Raw genomic sequence first — 25,161 nt, forward strand, 5'->3', positions numbered from 1 at the left:
AGTATGTATTAACAGTTAATAAGGCACCTTTCCCACGCACATTCCCACTGGGCCGAGGAAGAAATGCCACTTGATTTTTTTCGAATCAACCACATGGTGGCACTATAACAGACCGATTCACGTTTTTACCTATAACTGCAACGACCTACGTGAAACTTTGCATACACACTCCCTAGAGGCCAAGGAACAACCTCTGCAATGCATTTTTCCCAAGATTTTAACATTGGCATCTAAATTTGCAGGAGTGGCCCGTTTTGAACAAAATGCCTCAAATCATAAATGCAGTGTCCGATTGCCGTGAAACTTTGCACGCACATTCCCACTAGGCTGAGGAAGAAATGCCACCCTTTTCACATCGTCCTGTTATAGCGCCACCAGGAAGCAGCTTTTAGCAAAACATATTTTTTTACATTACTCCTAAAGTTTTTGTCCAAACCAACCAAATCGGTACACATTATCTCTATAGTCAAGTAATCAAGACGGCTCTGTCCGATTTTCCATTCCATCCTGATTGGCGAATTCTGAACATTGCTGGCCCACAATAACCTAATATATTGCATATAATAACCTAGCTCCGATGAGCACTTTTTCTACTTTATTATGCATTTATTAGCGGTTAACTATGAAGTTATTAACCTATTAACTGGTATTTTTGCATCTACCTGGTCTTAAGCGGGAACAATGCCTTATTATGGCTAATAAATCCTCTCTAGGCTCTGTGCATAACTGTAGTCCTGGGTCTCTTGAATGTGTCATGCCTGTTTCCTGTTCCGGTTTCCTGTTCCTGTTCCGATAGCTTAATTTGATTGGCTGATTTCATTGGTTCATTTGATAGATTGCAGCCGAGCCAATCATGCAAAGCTATGGGAAAATTAACCGGAATTAACAGGAAATGCATATTTTAATAAAGTATTTATTAACCTTAATAATGCATTGTTCACACTTTAGACCAGATAGATGCAAAAGGCATAGTTAACTGTTAATAAGTGCATAATAAAGGATTTGTTGACCTTAATAAGACGCTGTTCCCACTTTAGACCAGGTAGATGCAAAAATCAAAGTTAACTGTCAATAAGTGCATAATAGGCTCTGCAGGTTTACAATAGCTGCCACATCCACTTCCTGTTCCGGTTAAATACACCATAGCTTCATATGATTGGCTTGACTGCATTCAATCAAATATGAAATCAGCAAATCAAATGAAGCTATGGGAAAATGAACCAGAACAGGAAATAGGTATGCCACCTTCCAGAAACCCAATGCTACAATGCTATTATGAGCCTTAAATAAGGTTAATAAACATCTTATGAGTACCTTATTAACTGTTAATTCATGCTTATTAGGGTTTAATAATATAACTGTGTATTATCAAACTTATTATTTGTTAATAAAGCTATATAATCTTTATAATATATAGTTTATCATATTAAGCAAGGACTTGAGTAACTTATTAACTGTTAATAAATGCTTGTTAATAGTATTAACAATGCTATTGTAAACGATTATATAGCTTTTTATTAACACATAATAAGGTTAATAAGCATCTTATAAGGACTTATAATTTTCTTATTAACTGATAATTAATGCTTATTAATAGGATGTTCGTTTGAAGTGCTACTGGGCAGCTCCCGGGTTTTAATGTGCGCTTGTCTGTGTGAATGTGAAGCAGAGCGTTGCTGAAAAAGAGCACTCGTGCTCAGTATACCTACCGTGGATAAATAAAGGTAAAAAGACAGACAGACAGACAGACAGACAGACAGACAGACAGACAGACAGACAGACAGACAGACAGACAGACAAATTTATGAACAAGAGAGAGGAGCAAAAACTTTCCCCCATTTTACTTATCTGAGGGAACATAGGGCTGAGGGAACATAGGGCTGAGGGAACATAGGGCTGAGGGAACATAGGGGCGAGGGAACATAAGGCTGAGGGAACTTGAGTATGCTCCCGTTAAATGGACACTCAGGATTTTGCTGTGTGTCACATTCCTGCAGCGACCCTCCCCCCTTACATCAGCCGTTCTCAAAGTGGGGTCCGGGTTCCCCCAGGGTTCCTTGAGGGGGTTTCCGGAGGGTCCCCAGCAAAATGAGTTTAACCACTTTAACCCTACATTATATACTGTACATTGGCTACTTGAAAATAGTCGATCTACAAGCTCACAAAGCGCTAAATCGTGACATGCTGTGAGCGTGTAGATCGGCTATTTAAAAAAAAACGAAACTATTATGTTTCATTTTAACAACAAAAATCTTGTAGGGTTTTTTTTCTCTCTCTCCTTCTGGAAATAACAACAATGATGGAGCTCTCACAAAATTAATTTCACCCAGTGTTTTACACCAGTGAACCTGTGATGTGACAAAAAAAGCTGATTCAGATTCTCCTGGCACAAAATATTTCAGATGGGGGTCCACAGGCAAATACATTATTAATTTGGCGGTCCTTGACATGAAAAAGTTTGAGAACCACTGCCCTACAACACCAACTTACGTTGCTTTCTCTGAAGTCAGTCTCAGCGGGCAACTCATCCTCGTACACCGAGGCGGTAGGCTTGACTTCGGCGGCTCCTCCGGTTCCATAGTCGCCGTAATCGCCGTACTCGTACTGCTTCTTGTCCAGCGCCGTAGTGTCGTATTCCTTCAGGTCGTATTCCTTAAAGTCGTACGCGTCGGTCCCGGGGTCCACGTTTGTTTTGCCCGTGTCGACGGGGGCCGCCGCCGTCTCCGGGGCAGAGGTAGTTTCCGCCCCCACCTGCTCCACTCCGGTGATGTAATCGTCCACGATTTCCTCTTCGTAGTTCTGGGATCGGATCCAAGTAGTGCGACGGGTCGGGCGAGGCGAGGCGGGAGGGGAGGGGAGGGAACATGGAGGTCAGGGTTAGTGAGATCAAAACATGTGAATAGCTTCACTGGACGACTTTCACATGATTTTGTTGTCGTGACTCACAGTTAAAGCATCGTTGCAGATGTTTAACTATGCCAAATGACTAGATTTAAAGCCTGATCTTTGGCTTCGTCGTACGACGGTGTCAGTGCGGAAAAATAGCAGATCTACAAGATCACAACGCGTTGCGATGCGACATGCTGTGAGCTTGTTAGAGCTGCTATTTTCTTGGCACTGGACACCGTCACGCGTCAAAGTACAAATTAGTTTAGACTTGAAATTTCCCACAGGAATGTTCTGCCATTTTCAACTCATCCGTGTGTGTATCTGGTTGGGAGTAACACACATTTATGTCACTTCTCAAAAAAAGGGAAAATAATGTGTTTTGTTGAAAAGTAACAGCGTCTGTGTTATCCCAAACAGATGGATGTAGACAGTGTTAAAGGAAGGAGATGCAAGATATCAGTAAATCAAATGCAGCATTCATACTTAAAATAATAACGTATCAGTTAATCATTGGAGAGTATACAACGTTCATACTGAAAAATAAGATATCAGTAAATCACTGCAGAGCATACCACATTCATTCTGAAAGTGATCGCATGAAGGTCATGTACTCAATACACTTCAGAAAGTAGACACTTAAACAGTAACGGGTCACACACATGTTTAACAATAAACATGTCATTAGTTCATGTCATCAAAGGATATTAGATCTTAATTCACGACAACTGTCCAACGTCCATGTTCCATGTTCCAAACGGGCCAACGAGGTCATGATGTGATTGTTTCCTCGCTTCGATTCAAACTATATTAAATATTTCAGTCGCATAAGCTTGGCTTCTTTGGATTTTAGGCCACTGATGCTTAACCATAAGCACCGCCATAAACATCGCTTATAAACAGTGTGCATGGCATGCATACCACGACGTCTATTCTACGACTCTGTATCCATTGATTCACAATCTACAGCTGCATCCATGTGGGACTGTTAAAACTTCCACACCACAGGGAACCTTTTTTGGATAGCATAATTACCAACAGCAGTGGAAGTGAGTCCAAGAACGCTGAGACTTTTCCTTGTCCTGTATGGCTCAGTGGCTGGTATATATCACTAACACCACCAGGGTTATGGGTTCTAATCCCACTGCAGACATCCAACAGCCAGCAACCTTTTTTAAAGAAGCATTAAGCTTTTGTTCAATTATTTTTCTCTATAAAAACTAGGGGGTCTTCGGGATTATGTTCTGACCATACCACCTAACAAAACCACCTCACTGTCTGCTACACACTATTGTGTCATGTTCTAGTTATTTCGTCGTTTATTATTTATTTAGTCCCTTAGCTTAGCTTTTTTTCCCCTACTTTGTCTTGCTGCTGCAATGTCAAGAAGCTGTAACCCAGCTGTACGAAAGCTGAGGCATTAACCGCTTAAGTTAAAACCCTCGATACAAAGTAGACCTGACCCGAGTTGGCTCTGTACTTGGTTCACTCTTGTTCCCTCTAAACCAAATCTCTTAGCTGAAAATTACCGATCTACAAGCTCACAACGCGTCACCACGCGATGTGTTGTGAGCTTGTAGATCTGCTATTTTTGGCAAATGTCTCCCCCCCCAGATGCTAGGGTTCAAGTGGATAAAGATATGACATTTTGAAGGAATAATGTACTTTGCACCAGATGGCACATGAGGCAAACCATAATGATTGACTAATGACTTGCTCCGAGTCTAAGAAACTATTACGTTTGGCTCAGAAGCTGTCAGATTGGAACCATTCATAATTCTTGTCACTTTTTGGGCACTAAAAGGGGGCATTAAAAATAGATCTGGGCAAAAAACATGGTCTTGATCCCCAGGCTGCCACCCAGACTGAAGATTTATGAACTCACGGATAAAAGCAGCCACCAAACGGCAAATAATGTACTGTTCCATGTTAGTTTACATTATCCTATAGTACATTTACCCAAGTACTGTACTCGAGTACAATTTTGAGGTACTTTTACTTTACTTGAGCATGTCCATTTTTCAATGCTTATACTTCTATTCCATCATTTTTGAAAACTTCAGTTACTAGTTACTTTGTAGATTTAGATTATTATTATAAAACATACATTAACAAATTAAGCCCTATCTTATAATATTCTATTCGAAAATGTGCAGATCTACAAGCTCACAACACGTCGTGATGCGACGCATTGTGAGCTTGTAGATCTAGAGCTTGTGAAATGGGACATTCTGTACAATGAGTATGTTTACTTCTGGCACTTTAAGTTAATATTTTCATGCCAATCCTTTTGTATTTTAACTCAAGTAAAACTTTAGTTACAGAGTATTTCTATATTGTGGTATTGCTACTTTTACTTAAATACAAAATAACTCAAGGTACTTCGTTCCACCACGGATCCCAGGACATGATAGCTGTTGTTGCTACGCAGGGCGACAGGACATAATGTCCTGGTTAGCTCTCTGGCTTGTCTCTGCCGATGAACGCATGTGTCTCACTTACAACGTGTTATCCACCTCAAGGTACATCATAAGAGGCAGACGTTCGGGCTGGCAACGCGCAGCAGCCATATTGTTTCAGTTGAACCCTCAAATGTTCCTCATTATTTCCCGGTTTATGTGATGGTTTAGCACAAATTAAGACAGGATCTGCCAAATTCAGGATACGAGGGAGAAGCAGAGGGGTATGGGGGTTGAGGGGGGTTCGCCCGTCTGCAGATTTTCCATTGGTCATGGCTCATTAAATGACAACATTTTCCTGGTTTGGTTGCCTTCCAGCTTGTATTGATGGGGACGGGGTTTTCTGATGGAAATCAAGATGTCAAAGTAAACAGGTTGACCTCAGAGAGGCCTTGTTGTGGGGTTTCCGCCTTCGGAGGAGATTGTCATGGGCTTAAAAAAAAGAATTCTGCTTTTTTGTGGGACATTTTTTGAGGATGTATAAGCCCAGTGGGGTCAGAATATTCTCTCTTCCGCATAAATATTCTATATAAATATTTGCTTCCCCCGGCCTGCACCAAACCTGATACCACCTCATTCAAGAACCCAGAGGATTTTCAAGCTAGTGTCCAATGCTATTCTTCTAAACATACGGTATGTCACCTTTTTTTTTGTACGAAAACAAAATTCCCATCAATTGCACACAGTATGGCTGTGAAGGCACTGTACTATATTGTATATAGCAATATGGTTCTCAAAGTGGGGTCCAGGGATCCTCAGGGATCCTCAGGGATCCTCAGGGATCCTTGCGGACGGGGGTTCCTTCCCAAATTGACCCTTATAGTGTACAAATGGAACCAAATGGACCCTTTGTACACAAATGGAACCAAATGGACCCTTTGTACACAAATGGACCCTTACGGGTCCATTTGTACACTCTCTGAGTTATGAGAGTCCTTGAAAATAAAACGTTTGAGAATCACTGGTATATTATAGTGTATGGAGAGATGTGGCCAAACACTGATGTTATGACATCATCTGATGCTTAGTCATTCTGTGTGCACATGATCATATTAATCCTTAATATGCCCTTTCACTGCTGATGAGATGCAGGCGAGACTGAAGAAGACTGACTTCATCATTTCATATTTACAACCTTCGGTCTGGCATTACTTCAGTGAACTGAAGCTGGTACGACAGTAAGGTGCTACACCTGCCAGTGTTTAATTAGATTAGTGAAGGCACACGGAGCCAAAGCTAATTCCTTGTGAGTGAGTTGGTCGGAGCGTGGCTTATTTGTCAGTTATCAGGCAACTGAGCAATGAGGGAGATTATCCCCTTTACAATGCACTGGACCACCTGCAGTACCATCCGTTCCCAGTCTTAGTTACCCAAGCCATGCTATTCATGCGCTGAGCTGCCAGCGCAGCGGGATCAACTCCAGAACATTGCGATTCCAAAGGCAAACTCCCTACCGAATGAGCTACCCGGGCATTGTTCCACAATGCCTTGTATGAGCCCAATAATTGCCAATTAAGTGTTTCTGATACCAGATAGCTCCCTCTAAGGGATGCAGATGTTTCATTTGTTCAGAAATTATGTGCTGGCAAAAATGCGATGTAGGAAATGTCAGATAAACAAGGAACTCAATGCTAAATATTATTGCCACTTATTTGTTGGGCAAGCCTGCACAATAATTCAATTTGACTTCTCTGGGATGAGAATGGATCCCATGTATTTGTGGGATCAACGTGTATATTATGGGACAAAAATTTACCGGGCCGGGTCCAGAGGTGTCGGTGGGGGTCTCGGGCGGGCTGCCGTCCACTCCGGTTCCGTAGTCATACTCACCGTTGTAATACTCTCCACCCACATTGGTCTGAAATCAGAAAGAAAACAGTGCATCACAATGCTGAGTTTTGTCTATAGCACTTCCCTTCTCCAACCTGGCATTGGTTAACCCTGGTTGTATACCGTACAATAGTAATGGATGAAATGACTGAAAAGGGGCAGGAAAATTATGAAATGACCATCATGACATCCGTAACGCAAAAAGAAAAGCAGATCTATACGAGATGGAGAGACAGTGAAAGAGAGAGAAAAGGTGAGGCGAAAGAGAGAAACTGTGTGTGTGTGTGTGTGTGTGTGTGTGTGTGTGTGTGTGTGTGTGTGTGTGTGTGTGTGTGTGTGTGTGTGTGTGTGTGTGTGTGTGTGTGTGTGTGTGTGTGTGTGTGTGTGTCTGCGTCTGCGGTGTGCGTGCATGCGTGTGCGCACCATTCACAACCATGTCCTACGGATCAGTTTATTAGTACAGGCCACTGTAAGATCCGGAGTGTTGATTTAACTTTGAGGGTCAATTTCACACCCTCAGAGTTAAAGTAAAACTCTGAATTTTGAACAGCGTATATGTTATGTTATGTTACCTCAGTCTTGGTTGCTTCGGTCGCAGGGATTTCAGTGGCTGCGCCTCCTTCACTGTAGTCATAGAACTCTCCATAGTCATAGTTAGTGTACTACAGGAAGACAAAGGGACACGTGGTGCAAAACATGTAAATATTACAGTACAATGTCTTCTAAAAAGACATTTAGTACATTATTTACATGGCCATGTTAAAGCTGCAATCCGTTACCTTTATGTCCACTTAAGTCACTTATGTCTTCCACGTAAGAAACCAAACTTCTAGCACTCTTCCCAGAGGGAATCCCCACTTGAGGATATATTGCGCTTATGAGCTTCAGCCTAGGGCTGCTTGTCAAACACAGGTGTCCTATCTGACACCAGGGTCTAACTGTCTCAATGGAAGAGTATAGTGAGACCACCTCCAACCACTGCAGATGTACTAATTATATTGTATTAACATTATCTTCCATACAGATTGATTAAAGTAATGTTGCTGTTTTATTTTTGTTCTTTTCATTTTTATAAATTCCGGATTGCAACTTTAATTACTGTCAAAAGATCCCAAGGCCTAGTGTCCATGCTCTTTCGTAGAAATCAAACATTTCTACACAAACTACAACACAGTAAAATCCATCCATGTTCGTTTAACTCTGAGTACAGAAATGGGGTGCATGGAAAAATGTACACAGGATTTTACTGTAATGTATCCATAATGGTAAAACCAAGATATTTCGCCAATGGATTAAAAGGTGACATGAAACAAGCGTCACCCACCACCACCACCACCTCTGTCAGAACCCCGCTTTTGCTTCACATGACCTGTAAAAGGGGGTTCATGCCTGGAACTAAGCAAACAGTCATAAATATTCCTGTTTTGCTTCAGACAGGAAGTTAGAAGGTTAATGTGGTGCCAATGAAAACTCATCTCCTCTCTCTACAGTGTCCAACAGTATGCCAACGATGCCCCCGGGCGCTCACTAATGGACCCCTTTAAAACGGAAACCTCCCAACTGCACGTTCTCGTGTAAACAGTTATGGGGAACATGCAGAGGTAGGGTATTAAAAATCATCATTAAGAGGAAAAAAAGGAGGGGCCCTCAAAGTCCCTGTCCACATGTCCGCTGGCGTGGTTTAAAATCCTCAGAACATATCATCCCTGTCAAGCGTTTTTTTCTCCTCCCAAAATCACCCCTAAGAGGCTACGGTCACACCTAACTTTGTGTCTTTTTGCAATGGTTCTCAATGGGAACAGAGTATTTTTTTTTTCACACGGAAAGCCGCGCAACTAAACGCTCAGTTCGCAAAGAAAACCATTGCAAAGATACGGCCACATAGGCTGAATCAAAGTTAGGTGTAACCGTATACCCTAACGCACAAAACCCACAGGACGCGCAAGCCTAAGCGTACGGAGTACAGACGCTGCTTTTCTTACGCTCCATGTTAATGAATGCAGCCGTTCTCACTGGCCACGCGCGGACACGTTTTGGTGTAATTTCATTACATTTATGGCATAATTACAAGATAACTTGGCTATTACATGGCATATTAACTGCGTCATGATCACATACGGCATAAGTCATCGTGTTTGATTCCCCATCTTCTGATTAGATTCTTTCATCTTGATTAACCGCAAATCTGTGGATAATCAATGGGATAATCAATGTCCCATTACAGGCTGCCGTCCATATTACATTTCCTCAGCTGCTCTCCATGTCAAGGACTGTGATCAACCCATTCCTATCTAATCCGTTGTTTGTTGAGGCTCCCTTTAACATTGTCTTCCACATGTGGAGTGGGACCAGTCAAAATAGAAGATAGGAAGATTAAGTTAACAGACCGGCCTCTGATATTCCGCCCTCTTAATAGAGCAGGGATAAATATTGGCCCCCAGATAGCTGCTCCAGCCGTAAAAATAATAAAAGGCCTACGGCCTGCCGGCCTTCTTGCCTGGCCTCTGTCCACTGGCCCTGAGAGAGAGGTCGCTGGCCAGACCAACCCAGGCTGACAGACAGCGAGAGAGAGAGAGAGAGAAAGAGAGAGAGAGAGAGAGAGAGAGATAGAGAGAGAGAGAGAGAGAGAGAGAGAGAGAGAGAGAGAGAGAGAGAGAGAATGAGAAACAGACAAAGAAAGATGTAGAAAGTGATGAGAGGAGCTGCGAGAGAGAGAGAGTGAGATTTATAGGGCTGAAGTGCTTGGCCAAGCTGAAGGCCGTCACCACAGTCTTGGTTTTGAAGGCATAAATATTGAAGTGCACTCATAAAAACAACCCCCCCACCCCCCACCCCCCCTGTGCCTCAGTCCCTTTTCTTCTTTAAACAACACGACTCCAGACATGTGGCTGTCGACTGTAAAGGATCAGGGGTCAGAGGTTAAGGGGGCCACCTTTAGGGGCTGGGGGGGGTGGGTCAGCCGTCACACTCCCTGACCGTGTCTCTAGGCTGCCTACTAGCTTCTTGGGGATGTTTCGTTAGCGGTTTTGCTATCGTAAATATGCACGGGACGCTTACAGTACCTGGAACGCAGCAGGGAGAACATTCCATTAATAACTACTTACAGAATGGTCAGTGAGAATAAGTTCGATTTACAATGTTCCGTGCAAAGTGAAGTCCAAGAGCTCCCTGTTGTCTGTTTAGAATTGTCAAGCTTCTTGTCTTGGCGCATGGGGAAAAGCATGGCGATGGAGCAACATTTTCCGGGACGCGAGTCCAATGTTTTTTAAAAACGCAGAAGAATCACTCTTTCGACTCTTCAGAGTTTTTCTTTCTTTTTTTTTCCTTTTCTTTCACAAACTCAAGGATCTAAAGTCTACTTTTCCAGGTACTGGGATTCGAGCTGGGGGGAAGGAAAAGCTTAAATTTCCCTGGGAGTCTGGACAGAGCCTGCAGAACTCGTTAGAGATATAAATCACGGGGCCACTCCAAAGCGGGCTCAGACTTCGTGGCAGAGAGAAAGGAAAAGTTTCCAGTGTGAGCTCATCAGTTATTTAGTGAAATACTGACGGAAAATGTCAGAGCCGCAGAAGGAATCGAACTAGCAAAATAACTTTAAAAAAGGACAGGCCCGCCCCCAACACAAAGCATTGTATTTTAATTAGAAGAATTGGCTGACAGATGCCCCAGTTCGAGGCGGGGAGCGACGCAGTGAAGCCAATGGTAGTAAAACTCGAATTAAGCTGATGATCTCAAACCTCAAGGTTTAGTGTTGATTAAGGGCGTCACTATCAATAGAGCAGTGCATAAAACAATACAAAGCTCTGGGTTTTGGGAGAAGCTCAATAATTCCTATGCTACTCGAACAACTTAAGGCCCAGAGAAAAAAGTTTGTAGCAAATGTTTGAGAGATTCCTCGAAGAGATTATTTAGCTTAGCTACGCTGGCAGTTTGTAAAAACACGGATTTAAACAAACACCGGAGCGAAACCTACTGCTACTCCATTTACCTGTCACAGACTGCTGCAAACTGTTTATGCTGTGGACATGTTGAAGAACATATGCGTGGACCCTTCTTTGACCCTTCTAAGAGAGTAACAAACTTTAGAGCTTATTCATGATTTTACTGTGTACAGTGTCCCATGACACATACCGAAAGGGTCAAACTCTTCTTCTGCTCCTGAAGCGTTCCAGCTCCGTCTCCACTCAAACCCAAAGTTTCCCTTAATCTCCCTCCTCTTCCCCTTTTCCTTCAAAAGGTCTGCTCTCTTCCTCCTTCTGTCCCCGCTCTCTCACCTCCTCCTCCCACCCTCCCTCTCTCCCTCCTACCTACCTAACCTCCTTCATTCCCACATTCCCTCCCATCCCTCCCACCATCCTTCCCCGCTATCTCTCCATCCCGCCCTCCCCCATTCCTTCAGCCTTCGCTCCTGTTTCAACCACCCCAGTCATTCCACCTCCCTTGCCCCGCCTCCCCTCCAAGTCTCTGACCTCGTCCTCGGGTTCCTGGGCCTGGGGGGTGTCATGGTGGTTGGGGGTTTCACAGTCGGGGCTGTAGTGTTCACAGTAGTCGAATGCCGCTCGGGGGTCGGCCACGATGAGCAGCTGTTGGATGTCGCCCTGGGAAAAGGAGAAAGGGGAAGAAGAAGATTCGTCAGTCACCCTCTTCAGCAGGACTGGATTAAAACAGTCTAGACCACACAGAGTGTTTCTGTTTAGCCTGAGGAATTTAGCTCATTTCAAAATGAGCAAATCGGCGTGCAACTGATTTGCAGCGAATAAAAAGTCTGGGAAGAGACAATAAAAGTACAAGAAAATTATAATCATTTACTCACAGCAGTCAAAGAATAATGAAAGGATGTTATTCCTTTCATTATTCTTTGGCTGTTTTAAAGTACCCATTCGAGAGCAAAAACATAAATGTACTTTTGGTCTGGCCCAAGCTCAAACGCTGCCATGGGTTCTGTTCTGTTTAGTTTGGTGTGGCTTATGCGCTTCTGATTGGGCACTGAACCCTGGTGCACGCATTCCAGGAGGTGCGCGTCTCCTTTCGCGCTTACTCCGATGGCTCTAATATCGGCCTCTATTAGTCGAAAAATGGAACGTGACGGTAAAACAATAAGTCTACATAATTCAAACTGCACCATACCAGCAGTGGTAGCCTTTGAATATCAAGTAGTTTCCCAGCCCTGCAGGAATGAATCAGAGCTTTGTCATTAAACCATCCTCGCGGTTTTCCTCCCTGTCTCAGACCATTCACTCTCTGACACAAGAAGAAGCAGACATGGCCTTCCAGCTAAGAAAATACAAGTGGGTGAAGGGGAAGGGGTGTTTGGCCTTTAGGTGACGCACATGTACACACACACACACACACACACACACACACACACACACACACACACACACACACACACACACACACACACACACACACACACACACACACACACACACACACACACACACACACCAGGCATGAGTGTGTATACATGTGCATGTTGGGAATAAGGAGAGGGGGTTTCTTGCCTTTTCCAGAAAGACAACTATTGTACAGTCTCAATATTCAAAGACCCGCACACAGCCATTAGGGACGTCGAGTGTCGCGCTTTACTGCTGCAGGAATGGGAAGATAAATAACCAAGGGTCTGTACTTATGTGAAATATCTGAGAGGACGTCTGTTTTTCATGAACTTTTGGAAAAGGAAATTAGATCTCCTTGTCCCCCAGCCAAGCACCCTTTTCCCCCCTTTTTTATTTTATATTATTTTATTTATTTATATATTATTTTTTTGCATGATCTTCTCCCAAGGAATTTCTACAAAAGACCAGAAACGTCTTCTCGTTGCCACCGATGTGGAGAATGTTAACTACAGCCATGTACCACAGGGCCACCTTGGCTGACCTGAGACTCTCCCTGGGGGGAATGAGGTGGGGGGAACGGGGGATTTACAGGACAATGCTTTCACCCTCCCCACCCCCGACCTTAAACAACCGTAAACAATCAAATCGGGGGAAATAAGATAAGTGCCCCTACACTTTTACTAAGGGTACGTTTAGCTGTAGGGGGTGTGGGGTGTGGAGGAGGAGAGGGGGGATGGTGAGGCTAGGGGGTGGGACAGAGCAGGCGATCCGGGTGGCCGGCTAAAGGAGGAAACACATCCATGCAGATTACATTAAATTACAGGAGGGCTGCATCTGTACAAGCTTAGCCTTCTGGAAGACATTAAGTCGGAATTATACTTCGGTTGCGGGCCGGTGTCACTCACAGAAAACAGCACAGATCTACAAGCTCACAACGCAACCGGTGCGTGACAATCGGCACCCAACTAAGTATAAAAACTCAGGATTTGAATATTCACCCCCCCCCCCCCCCCTCCCTGTCCTGCAATCACGCTTGACTGGTAAATCTCACCGGTGTATTTGACAGCCCTGATGAATGACAGCCGGTACACATCAACATACATGAGTTTTATGGATGTACTCTACATACACACTATACATACACTTCACACACACAAACATGCTCAACCCACATTATGACCCTCATACTGCAGCCATTAAGAATCACTGCCACTAACTTGGGGGGGGGAACGTAAATTGAATGACACCGTGCTTGCTTGTCATTCATGCATTTTTGCTGGTATCGGGGTGGTTTTTACATAGACCAATAATGCCTTTACGGCTCTCCGTAATAACGCTTGCCGGTAACGCTAACCCTGTTTCTGTGACCACAAACGCCACAAACATCTCATATTTTCCATCATATAATCCATGTACACGCTCACCAAGGATACAAAGGATTAGACAGATGTGTGTTCAGATGATTACCTTTCAAACTTTTTTTTCTCTCTCTCTCCTCATCTGTACAACATTCCATTTGGTATTTCATCATGTATCTGCAGAAACACGTGACTAAACTTCAACCTTGGATAGAAATGTCCGCACATACTCGCACAGCACAGTTCTCACAAACAATGCAACGTGTGCCACTATACAACAAAAGGAGACTGGAATTGAAACAGAAAGAACTATGTGTTGTAAATGTCATGTAGATTTACGGTAGCCTGCCTTGGCTCCAGCACGTCCTTATCTCTTTATAGTTTTTCATAGTTTAGGACCTGCGCATCGAAAGTCACAGCCAGATAAGGGAAGAGCCATTAATCTCACTAAAGATGGATAGTGTGCTGATAGAGTGCCCAATCTCTGTTTCCTCTCTCTCTCTCTCTCTCTCTCTCTCTCTCTCTCTCTCTCTCTCTCTCTCTCTCTCAGTTTTCCTGTCATTCAGATCACTTTGCTTCTCACTTCCTCCGTCTCCCACTCTTTGCACTCCCACATCACGTCACTCACTCCATCACTCAGCCAGTTAACGTTCTCTCTCAATTATTTAAGTCACTGACACACACACACACACACACACACACACACACACACACACACACACACACACACACACACACACACACACACACACACACACACACACACACACACACACACACACACACACACACACACATCTGTCTGTCTGGCCTGCATACTGTTGGTGTCTGGTGGAAACCTCATATGTTCAAAACGGTTACTTAAAACCGTTAAAAAAAATTAAAAATAATAGCCGATCTACAAGCTCAAAACACGTCGCAAATTCAATGCCACCGTGCTTTTAGATCGGCTATTTTTGCTACTTTGGCGTGACACTGTAGTAAGTTACGAAAACATTATAACAAGTACGGAGATAAGAGGTTTCTGCCCGACTGCGACGTTAATGTCATGTGTCTGGGTCACGTTGAGTATCTCTCTGGCACATCCTGAAGGTTCCTCCCGGGGGATTCCAGGGATGATGATCTACTACAGCATCGTGCTGGCTCCTCCTCCTCCGCTCAGAGCTGGCAGGGGAGCGGTGCGATCGACTGGCCGGCTGCCGCACTCACTGTCTACAGTGCAATCAATCTATTAGCAGGGACCGTGTGCGCACGATGTCGGGGAGCGCGTGCGACACACAACAACACGCTCCAACACGTGTTAACTGACATGAAGCAACAACAACTTTGACAAGGGGAAAAGTCGAGACAGAAAAGAGGTGAAGAGAACATGAGAGCAACGAGGAGTCGCACGAATCCAAGTGGTGGAAAAAGTACTCAAATGTTTTACTTAGGTAAATCTGCCTAAGTAAATCTGCAATGTAAGAACTACTCTGTTACAAGTAAAAGTCCAGAATTAAAAATTTACTTGAGTAGACATACAAAAGTATTGGTATCAAATTGTACTTAAAGTACCAAAAGTAAAAGTACTAAAATGTTTGAAAATAGCAGATCTACAAGCTCACAACGCGTCGCATGGCGACGCGTTGTGAGTTTGTAGATCTGCTATTTTCAAATAGCCTATGTATAAAATAGGGCTTAAGTGGTTAATGTATGTGTTATAATATCATAATTTATATCTGCAAAGTAACTAGTAACTAAACCTTTCAAATAATTGTAGTGGAGTAAAAGTACAATATTTGCCTCTGAGATGTAGTGGAGTAGAAGTAAAAGTACTGAAAATTGGAAATACTCCAGTAAAGTAAAAATAACTCAAAATTGTACTTAAGTACAGTACTTGAGTAAATGTACTTAGTTTCTTTACACCACTGCATGAATCCAAGTTCAAGAGAAGAAAGCAGGTTCTAATGGTTGTGGAACTTCCAGTGCATGTTGTGCTACTTATATATACTCACACACACACACACATCAGGTCCAGGCTGTGTAGATCAGTGGTTCTCAACCTTTTCAGGCCACGACCCCCCAAAATAATCATATTTGAACTAGGGCATGGGGACCCCCCAAATAATCATATTTGAACTGGGGACCCCCCCCCCCCCCACCCACCCTGACAAGCACTTGGAATTGTAATTTCTTTTTTTAGGTATTAAATTGTCACTTCACTGTCATCTGGGGACCCCCCCCCCAAAAAAATAAATAAAATCATGTGGGGACCACCCTGGGGGTCCCGACCCACAGGTTGAGAAGCACTGGTGTAGATCACATCCAAGCTCACTGCCTTGCTGTAGGCTATATGTTCCATCCTTGAACAACTAAACAAGACATGGGTCTAATAAGCACATTGGCTTCCCTGAGCAATCTGCAGCTATGGAAACCAAGTTGCAATGTGTGAAAGAATGACTCATGTCTGTAAGCTATGGAGCTCTATGTTTCCGATCAGAGTACTCTTGTGGTCCATATTTACAGAACAGGACGTACAGTACATACATGTATATAACTGCAATAGTTAGGATGGGTAAATGCAGAAGACACACTTCACGTATGTATGTATAGTGACAAATACACACGCACACACACACACACACGCACACACATAACTACAGACAGACAGACAGACAGACAGACAGACAGACAGACAGACAGACAGACAGACAGACGTTGCTCCAGACGGCTGACCCCTTCGGTGCCACGCCGTAGAAAAAAAAACGAGTACCAAATGATAAAGCATCTCAACACTTGCTCTGATTCTCAAGCGAGCAGATTCTCACTCAGACTAAAAAAGAGCTGTGAGAAACAAGGGAGAGAGGGAGTTGATGCTTTTTTCCCTAGACCGACTGACCCTTAAGGTCTCACACACAGCGTGTCCCTCCCAGCATATGGCCAACACCCCTCTGGGAACACAAAATTACAAAGTGCGAGTATCTGGCAGACGGCCACTTCAGCCGATCACCTAAAAAGTTGGGCGATATCACAAGCCCTCAGCAGACCGTGAAATCCCAGCCTAGGCTGTCGAGGACGGATGTACTTTAGTCCTACACACACAGTAAAACCCTGAGTGTTCATTTAACTAAGAGTGTGAGGAGGGAACCACTCTCTGAGTAACAAATGGCTGCAACCCGTAACTGTCATGTCTCACCCCGGGACTCAGGTCTCCCAGACGAGACACCACATTTCTACTGCTCAGCAAAGGGTCAATCCCGGCTTGGCCAGGGGAGATTTTGTGCTCATGAGCTTCAGGCAGGGCTGCTTGTCAACCAGTCAGTTTCCTACCTCCAACACCAAGGTGCACATTTGTCAATGGAAGAGCAGGGAGACCAGCTCCAAGTTATATTGTATTAAACATACTCTACCACACAGATTGGTTTGAAATAGCCTTTTATTCACTAAAATAGGTTCTGCATTGGAGCTTCACCACTAAGGATTTTACTGTGTGCTGTATTGTTTACACTCTGAACTATTGCTGCACTTTTGCTCCCTCCCCAGGAGGAATTATTTGGAAAGATCAGGTATTTTCCTCTCAGTTCAGCTGTCATAAATGATTAGCGGAGGACCAGTAAGCGGACAGGCAGAGAGACGGGTTTTGTTTTGCGTTACACTAATTTGGCTCTACTGTGTGACATCCCCCCCCCCCCCCCCCCCACAAAAAAAAAAGAGGCTGAATTGTCTGGAGGACAGATGTAGGTTAAACGCACAAAGGTGCACTTCTGCAACGGGACCTCGCATGAGAGCCCTGCGGGGAACAATGATCGAGCGCATATTTGACATAGGCTGATGAGCTTTCATTACCTCATCCAACCGAGCCAGCACGCTTCCACCCCCCGCGCCCCCGTCCCACAGCATGTGGCTAATGGTTGAAACCCAAAAAGCAAAATAAAAAAAAACTTAAAACAGACAGCTTTGATCAAATGCTGCTGGCTACTGCTGGCCCGAGATCAGAGAGTCAAGAGATTTCACATCCCACCTCGTACTGGGCTAATCACTGATATAAACAAAATTACAGTTCGTTTTCACCGTATTATTACTCACTGTCCACGATAGCGGGGCTAGTCTCGACGGCATCAAAACAGCCATGGGAAAGACAGTGTTTATCTCGGAGTCACATGTTTCTAAAGACTTTAATTGACAACTTAATTAAAAACATTACCAGCTGCAGAAAATGTGATTTACTGTACATTCATGTGTGATGCTGTCCTGTTGGGAGACCTTGGCACGAAGAGGCAAGAGCAGAGAACACTAGCCAGCAAGTCATGAATCTCTGACATAAAGGTAAGGTAAGGTAAAGCTTTATTACACCCAAGGGGTCAATCGGGTTTACATTACTTTGTACAGAGGCTATGCCATGCCAGAAAGATTACAGTATAATATATTTGGACCTCTAGAGCGAGCAACAAACTGTGGATAGTCAGGATAAAAAAAATGACTGATGTATTTTTTTCCACTTCATTCCACTTTTGTCTGAGTCGAACAATGGCGGTACCATGAGGTTCCACTTCAGCACTGATGATATTATTAACATGCCGCTCACAAGAATTAAACACACAATGATATGAGTAGTACATTTGTACTTGTGCAAGTTCAACAACGTGTAAGTGTGTAATTACACGGTTGAGAGCTCGTAGTCGGGCGTCCAGGTGCACACGTGCATTCGAGGCACAGGTCAAAGTGCCATCAGGAACAGCTGGTGGATGTTAATGCACCTTTAATGCACGCTTGGAAATACGCCCGAGGCACACGCAGCCTCGGCCCACGAGGGAACCAACACTAGCACAGTCGCACACACAAGCACGCACACGCACGCAAATGCACGCACACACACACACACACACACACACGTGCACACACATACACACGCACGTGCACGGAACCGCGGCTAAAATCGATGCCACAATCGTAAATCAAATGGAACGATGGATCGGGACTTTGATGCATCGCTCCCAAATGCATTCATTCACAGATTCATCTTTCAAGTGAGGCCAGACATCCTTTTCAAGAACCCTCATACGCAGCAGTTATTAACATCATTTTGATTGTGCTTAAAAAGCCACCTTGATTGCAGTAACATCTTGTACTTCTCATTTTTCTGATGATTTTGGATGGTGGAAACGGGATTCGTGTCACCTAGGAAAGATGACGACACTATTTGATGCACCAATCACAACAGGGCGGCTGCCTGAGTCAGTGGGCCCTGTGCTGGTGACCTGCCCTGATGAGGCCTCTGCTTCTCCCTCAGGCGTAGTAATTGCGGTGCTGAGCGTAAGTGCCAGGTAATTCCTGTCAATCTATCACTGTGACCTACCGGTGACACCGAAGGCCTCCCACTGCACTATGGGCACTATTTTAGTCAGCTCAGCACCGACACAGACGGGGGGGTTACATGTTTTTAACACATTGGGTGCCAGAGGTTTATTAAAATATTATACGTTGAGTGCCTGCATTTCTTCCATCCACTTGCGTTATACGTTGAGTGCTGTGGAAGCCCCGACGCGGAAGTGCATGTAAATAAAGCGTGCGTGCGAGACGGCGGAGGGTCCCGACTAACGCCTGGAACAATAATATTTCTAACGCGATCCTCCATTGCAGCGTGATCGCCGATCGAAAACGGCTCGTTTCCACCAGATTAAAAAGAAATGGAGATATTAAGCTTTTAGTCAAGGAGATAACATTGAAAACGCCGACCGGAAGGATTTTTGACATGGAGCCAGATCCAGCCTCTTCTTCTCAGAAACTCCTTGGGTGATGTCAAAGTTTCGTTTTAGCGCCCCACGTGGCCCACATGTATAAAAATAGAATTGGGTCAAAAACGGTCCGGACCGTTTTCGGCACTTCTCGTTTGGATCCTCAAAAACGGTCCGGACCGTTTTTGGCATTCAATGTGTTAACTGACAGTGTGACTGTCCCAAACAAGGCCAAAATAGAGATGCCTGGTTGAAAGTGGTTGAGTGCAAACAAGAGCTTATCGCAGCTTATCACGGATTACATGCTTGTCCCGTTTATGCATTCCATACTGTGCACTGCAGCCCATTCTAGTCCGCGCTGCACCTCAGCGCTTTGGAATTGTGACGCCTCCTTGTTTGCTTTACTTTTTTTCCCATCTACTTTTGTTTATTTCCTTTGTCCAACACGCGATAAACTTGACACGCTTATTATCTAAATAGGCGGCCTTGTCCAAACCCTAGGAGGGGCGCACATCATCATCATTGCCATAAGTACAAAATAGACTTTCCAGATAGTACAAGGACATCAATTATCGAAAAGAGAAGCGCCAGGAAGTGGGGGAAAATGTCTCATACCACGCAGAGTTCTCAAAGTTTACGTCAAAACGCAGCCCCTTGTGGTCAGGGGCGCGGACCAGGCATCTAAAGTTTCTTTTTAAGTAGCAGGGGCAGACAAAAGTCATGCTAGGTGTTGAATATTAATGCCCCCGTATTCCCGACAGTAGTCCCCAAAAACAACACACAGGCCTTAAAGACTGGCCTGGAACCATCTGCCTGCTTGTTTGCCCTGCCTTTTCTCTCACCTCCCTCGCTCGCCTCTTCCTTCCGTATTATCCTCTCTCTTTACACACATCAAACGCAGCTTGTCAGTAGCGCCACACAGCTTGGCCCCATTACCTCATGGCTCTGCGGGGACCATTTAGCGAGGATGGTATGTTTGGTTGAGGCACAAGGAGGGACAAGAGGGGTTGGTCTGTAAGTCACTGGGATTTACACAGCGAGAGGAAGGGGCGGGCTGGCGGGCGCTGTGAGATGATGAGAGATGACAGTTTTTAAGAGATGAATGAAGACACTCATGAGATTCTAAAGCAGTCATTCCCACCCTTTTTCATTTCAAGGGACACCCGTTTGATATGTATTAATTAGACCACGGCCAATTTGGTTCCATTTGTACGCTCTCAGAGTTACAGACCCGTACGAGTCCATCTGGTTCCAAACTATCCATCTGGAACCCCGTCAAGGACCCCCGCGGGGTCCCCGGCCCTCATGATGACAGCCAGTGGTCTAAAAGGATCTTCTAGACGTCTACAGCCTCTTATGGAGTGAGGCCACAGACGCGGCACAAGGACGCTCTGAAGGGGTCTCATTCACCGCGGCGTTACTCAATCCGAGATGCCGCCGCATCGCTTTGTGTGACAGCGGAGTGAAAACAAATAATATGCCATCTCATGTGTGTGTGATGGAATGCATAACAGAAGAAAACTCTGCGACTCAATATTTTGGGGGCGTGACTCCGTTTGTTCTCACGCTCTAAGGATTACGCGGTACTTAATATGTTGAGTAAGTTTCCTACAGGCCATGCAACCCATGAAAAAAACCCATTCATACCCCATTCAAAAATACACAACAGAATTTGCAAAATTCACGGCTGCCAATTGGAAAAGAAGGCCACCGTGCCATTTTCCTGCTGAGCTTCTTTTTTTTACGTCTTCTGTATAATATCAATGACACACTACGACCAACCAACCGCTTCATCTGTTTATACGCATTCAACTGTGAACAAATGACTAAATTCCCATTAAACAGGTCCAAGCAAAAACATTTTGTTGTTGATACTTTCGGGCGAAAAGACCGATTAGGGACAGTCGAGCCATTTCTCCCTCAGCCAACTGAACGATAAACAATGATTCACTCCCAAGGCCCGGAGCCCATAAGAGACAAGTTACAGTCTATTCCATAGCCAAAGACAGTGCTGCTTGACATACAGTACTAGGTTTGTCTAGTGTTCAGGAACCATAGAGGAACCAAGTTAAAACTCTGGAAATTGCTGTGTAGCTAAATAAAGTACCTTCGCTTTGGTCTTTCTGCTATATTCATTCTCCGACACACACACGCGCACACACACACACACACACACACACACACACACACACACACACACACACACACACACACACACACACACACACACACACACACACACACACACACACACACACACACACACACACACACACACACACACACACGCTCTTCTTTGTTAACCATGAAAAACAACATTTCTCTTGTGGGGTCCCAAGGTCGTCCCAAGGTCGATTTCTCGAGTTCTACTATACTTGTGGGGACATCTGGCCCCAATAAGTATAGCAATATGTGGTGTGCGCACACTCACAGCACACACACACACACACACACACACTCCAGGACTCGACATGAATTTGTGCATCAGAGGTCCGTTGCGATCTGCGGCGCTTGGCGAGGGGAAACAAACAGAAACAGAGGGATGGTTTCAGCTCACACATCTTGTGGCTTTATTCAAAACGGTGGAGGAGGAGGAGGAGGAGGAGGGGGGGTGGGGGCTAGGAGGCCCCCGGGCGGTCAGCAGCCATATCTCTTAACCAGCTGTCTGTGCAGCGCTGCGCTGCCTGGGCAGAGACTAAGCACATACGCTCATCATATTTTCCCCCCAGCCTTTCCCTCGTGCTTCGCTTTCCAGCGCTGACACCTGCTTATACAATCTTATACAGCGGTAAGGCAGCCATATGCTCACATGCTCACTGGAGGCGCATGTTGAGTGCGCTCACCATTAACCACTTAAAGGTAGTGTAAGTGATTGTGCTAAAAGGTTAAGGCTCTGTAATCATTGCCATTCATAGAGTGTTTGTTCAATCGCAGCAGTCTCCTCTCCCGGTCCACTCCAGCTCTTTAATGAACAGAAAATGCATTTTGCCAATTTAAGAGCAGCCATTTATCAGCGTCAATTTTACAGCGTGTTCCAGTGCCAATGTTGTCTGCTCACTGTCTGCTACTTTCACTTGTTTATCCTGTGTCCTGTATGAGTTCTCTCATCTGATTGGATCAAATTGGTATCCCGACCTTACAATGCATTTTCTGTTTACTAAAGAGCTGGAGAGACAGGGAGACGCCTATCACTGAACAAACACTCTAGTCTATCGTAATGCTATTAGAATATAGACAATTGTGTTAACAAAAACTTCAGTTACTGGACCTTTAAGCACTACTTATACTTCCTTGTACGCGAATAGCGCAAATAGACGATCTACAAGCACACACCGCGTGGCATGGCGACCCGTCGTGAGCTTGTAGCGGCCATTTTGTCCAGGTTGAAAGCGGTTAACATGAATAACAAAGCTAACCGAACGTTGCCACAGCTCTGAAGGTCAAGCTTGCTGTGCTGAAACACCTACGATTTGTTTACACCATCTGGTCTCAGGTAACCTATCAGAGGTTTTACCTCACGCTGTGGATGGCAGCTAGCTAACACGTGTCTCTGGTTTGAGGTAGGTGTGATTGTAAACTTTCTTGTGTGTGAGGTACAAAACTAAAACCCATCTTGTTCTCCAAGAATGTTGAAACACACACTGTTGTGCTTTGCCAATACACTCTGGGTCAGATCTGCCATCGATCTGGGAAGTGGAAATAACTCAAACAGACAACATTAACACCGGAACGGGTCCAAGCGCTGTGTTGCATCTAAGCACCTTGATATCTGGTTAAGCTCACCGACACCAATGGGTGTCGGTGTCATGGTAGTCTTGTCCTGAGAGTATAACAAGATATCCAATCATATCCATTTGCGATTCCAGTTTATCTGAGAATCTTTCCACATTTTATTGATTTTGATTATGTCTAACGTATGCTTTCTGCTTGACCTAGTGCAAACAAAGTAGAGTACTGTAAGCCCATTGATTACTTCTGTTTAACGTCTTTGACCCTGTGAGACTCACAAGAATCAAAAACAATATAAATCATGTTGATTTATATTCCAAAGAAGGACAGACACAAATTGTTTTTTGAAACAGTGTATATTCAGGTAAAGTATTGAGAGACAGCATAATGCCAGAAGTACTGTGCTGTGCGTCTTATAAAGTTTAACTGTTTTGAAATATTACAGTCCTAACAAAGATTCCAATTATATTGTACACCCACATAATGTCAAGGGCTAACAGAGTAACCAAGGCCTTCTGGTGCATCTGCACAATATGTACTGTACATTTTGGAGCACAAATCTTTGGCAAATTGGTCACAACAGCAATAACGAACACATTTCCGAGCTTCAAAATGTGTTTGCCATCTAGATATCGTGGCTCGCCACTTTCCAATGTCTCACATCGCCTCAGAGCAGAGGTATACTGATTGTTTGCAAATACAGATGTTGAATTCCAGCCAGAATATAATCTTAATCCTTTAAGGCCATTTTGAAAGCGACATGGTTTGAATCTAATTTTGTGTACCCGTTTCATCTTTGGGAATAATATAATGAATCAAGGCAGTTGCTTTTGGATTCTAAAGGGTTTGTGGGCTGAGTCATTACAGTCCAGTTTGCTTACAAATAGCCAGTTTGCAATCAACAAACCCATAGCTATTAAAGCTGAAGTGGAAATAATTAAAGCATAGTTTTTTTGGTTTCGGCCATCATCACCACAGGCAGCTTTGCTAGTGGCTGAGATATACTTTGATAAAAAATGTGCGAACAGCCTCTGGGAAAAAAACAAAACCATGTTCACTTTTCCAAGTTTCTATGGAGAAAATAAACCCCAAATTGGTCTGTAATTTAACTCCATTTAGCTTAATGTATGTTCAAACAAAGAACACCCACAAAAGGCCAATTGCTGGCCTTAGACCAGTAAAATCAGTAAAAATAGACCTGGTGAAAGCACTGCTTTCTAAAAACAACCCTCTGGAACGTTCCTTCATCAGCTTCTATTCCTTAATATGTCTCACACTTTAAAATCAGGTACAATCATTCACAACAGTATACAGTTTCGTGCTTCAAGAACCTGAAGTATTGAACCTCCATTGCCGTTATCTGATTGGAATGTTGTCGATCAATTAATTATAATAAGTTGCACTCATGTCATTCTGAATGAGAAGAGCTTGAAAGGCTTACATGTAACACTATAAATCTATCACTACATTATGAACCACAGCAGCATAAAAGATTCCCTACAAAGAAAGTCTGGTAACAAAAACCATTGCCTGTGACTTCTCATTGTCCACATTTTATACCACCTATTAACTGTTCATTAAGATCAGCTTGCCAGCAAAACCCAGCGGTGAGGAAGGGGATGATCCAATTTTCAAGTGGCTCCTCTGCTCAAAGACGTGTGACCTGGAGGCAAGCATTTAGCAGGCTGTTCTTGTTAGCAGGCATTCCACAAGTTGAGATCAAAGAGGGTCTATTGTCTTCTGAGCTAAACTAGCATGGAGGTCAGATTTTCCATTGAGCTCAACGCTACCTGAGCTAAAACTGGTAGCTTGGAATGCCTAATATATGTTCCGTCGTATGATGTAG

The 25,161-nt window shown here is 44.1% G+C and overlaps 1 protein-coding gene across 1 annotated transcript in view; it reads right to left on the reverse strand.

Moving 5' to 3' along the window:
* Positions 1-25,161, reverse strand: part of LOC308094423 (collagen alpha-1(XI) chain-like) — a 131,312-nt gene that overhangs the window by 88,382 nt on the left and 17,769 nt on the right. Inside the window, exons 5-8 of the mRNA XM_080441068.1 lie at positions 11,645-11,773; positions 7,748-7,837; positions 7,102-7,203; positions 2,491-2,799 (exon numbers count right to left, since the gene is read on the reverse strand). Coding sequence (XP_080297194.1) covers positions 2,491-2,799; positions 7,102-7,203; positions 7,748-7,837; positions 11,645-11,773 — 630 coding nt within the window. The remainder of the gene's footprint in view (positions 1-2,490; positions 2,800-7,101; positions 7,204-7,747; positions 7,838-11,644; positions 11,774-25,161) is intronic.

This window comes from Gymnoscopelus braueri (assembly GCF_963280865.1).
Source record: "Gymnoscopelus braueri genome assembly, chromosome: 10".
NCBI classification, from domain to species: Eukaryota; Metazoa; Chordata; class Actinopteri; order Myctophiformes; family Myctophidae; genus Gymnoscopelus; species Gymnoscopelus braueri.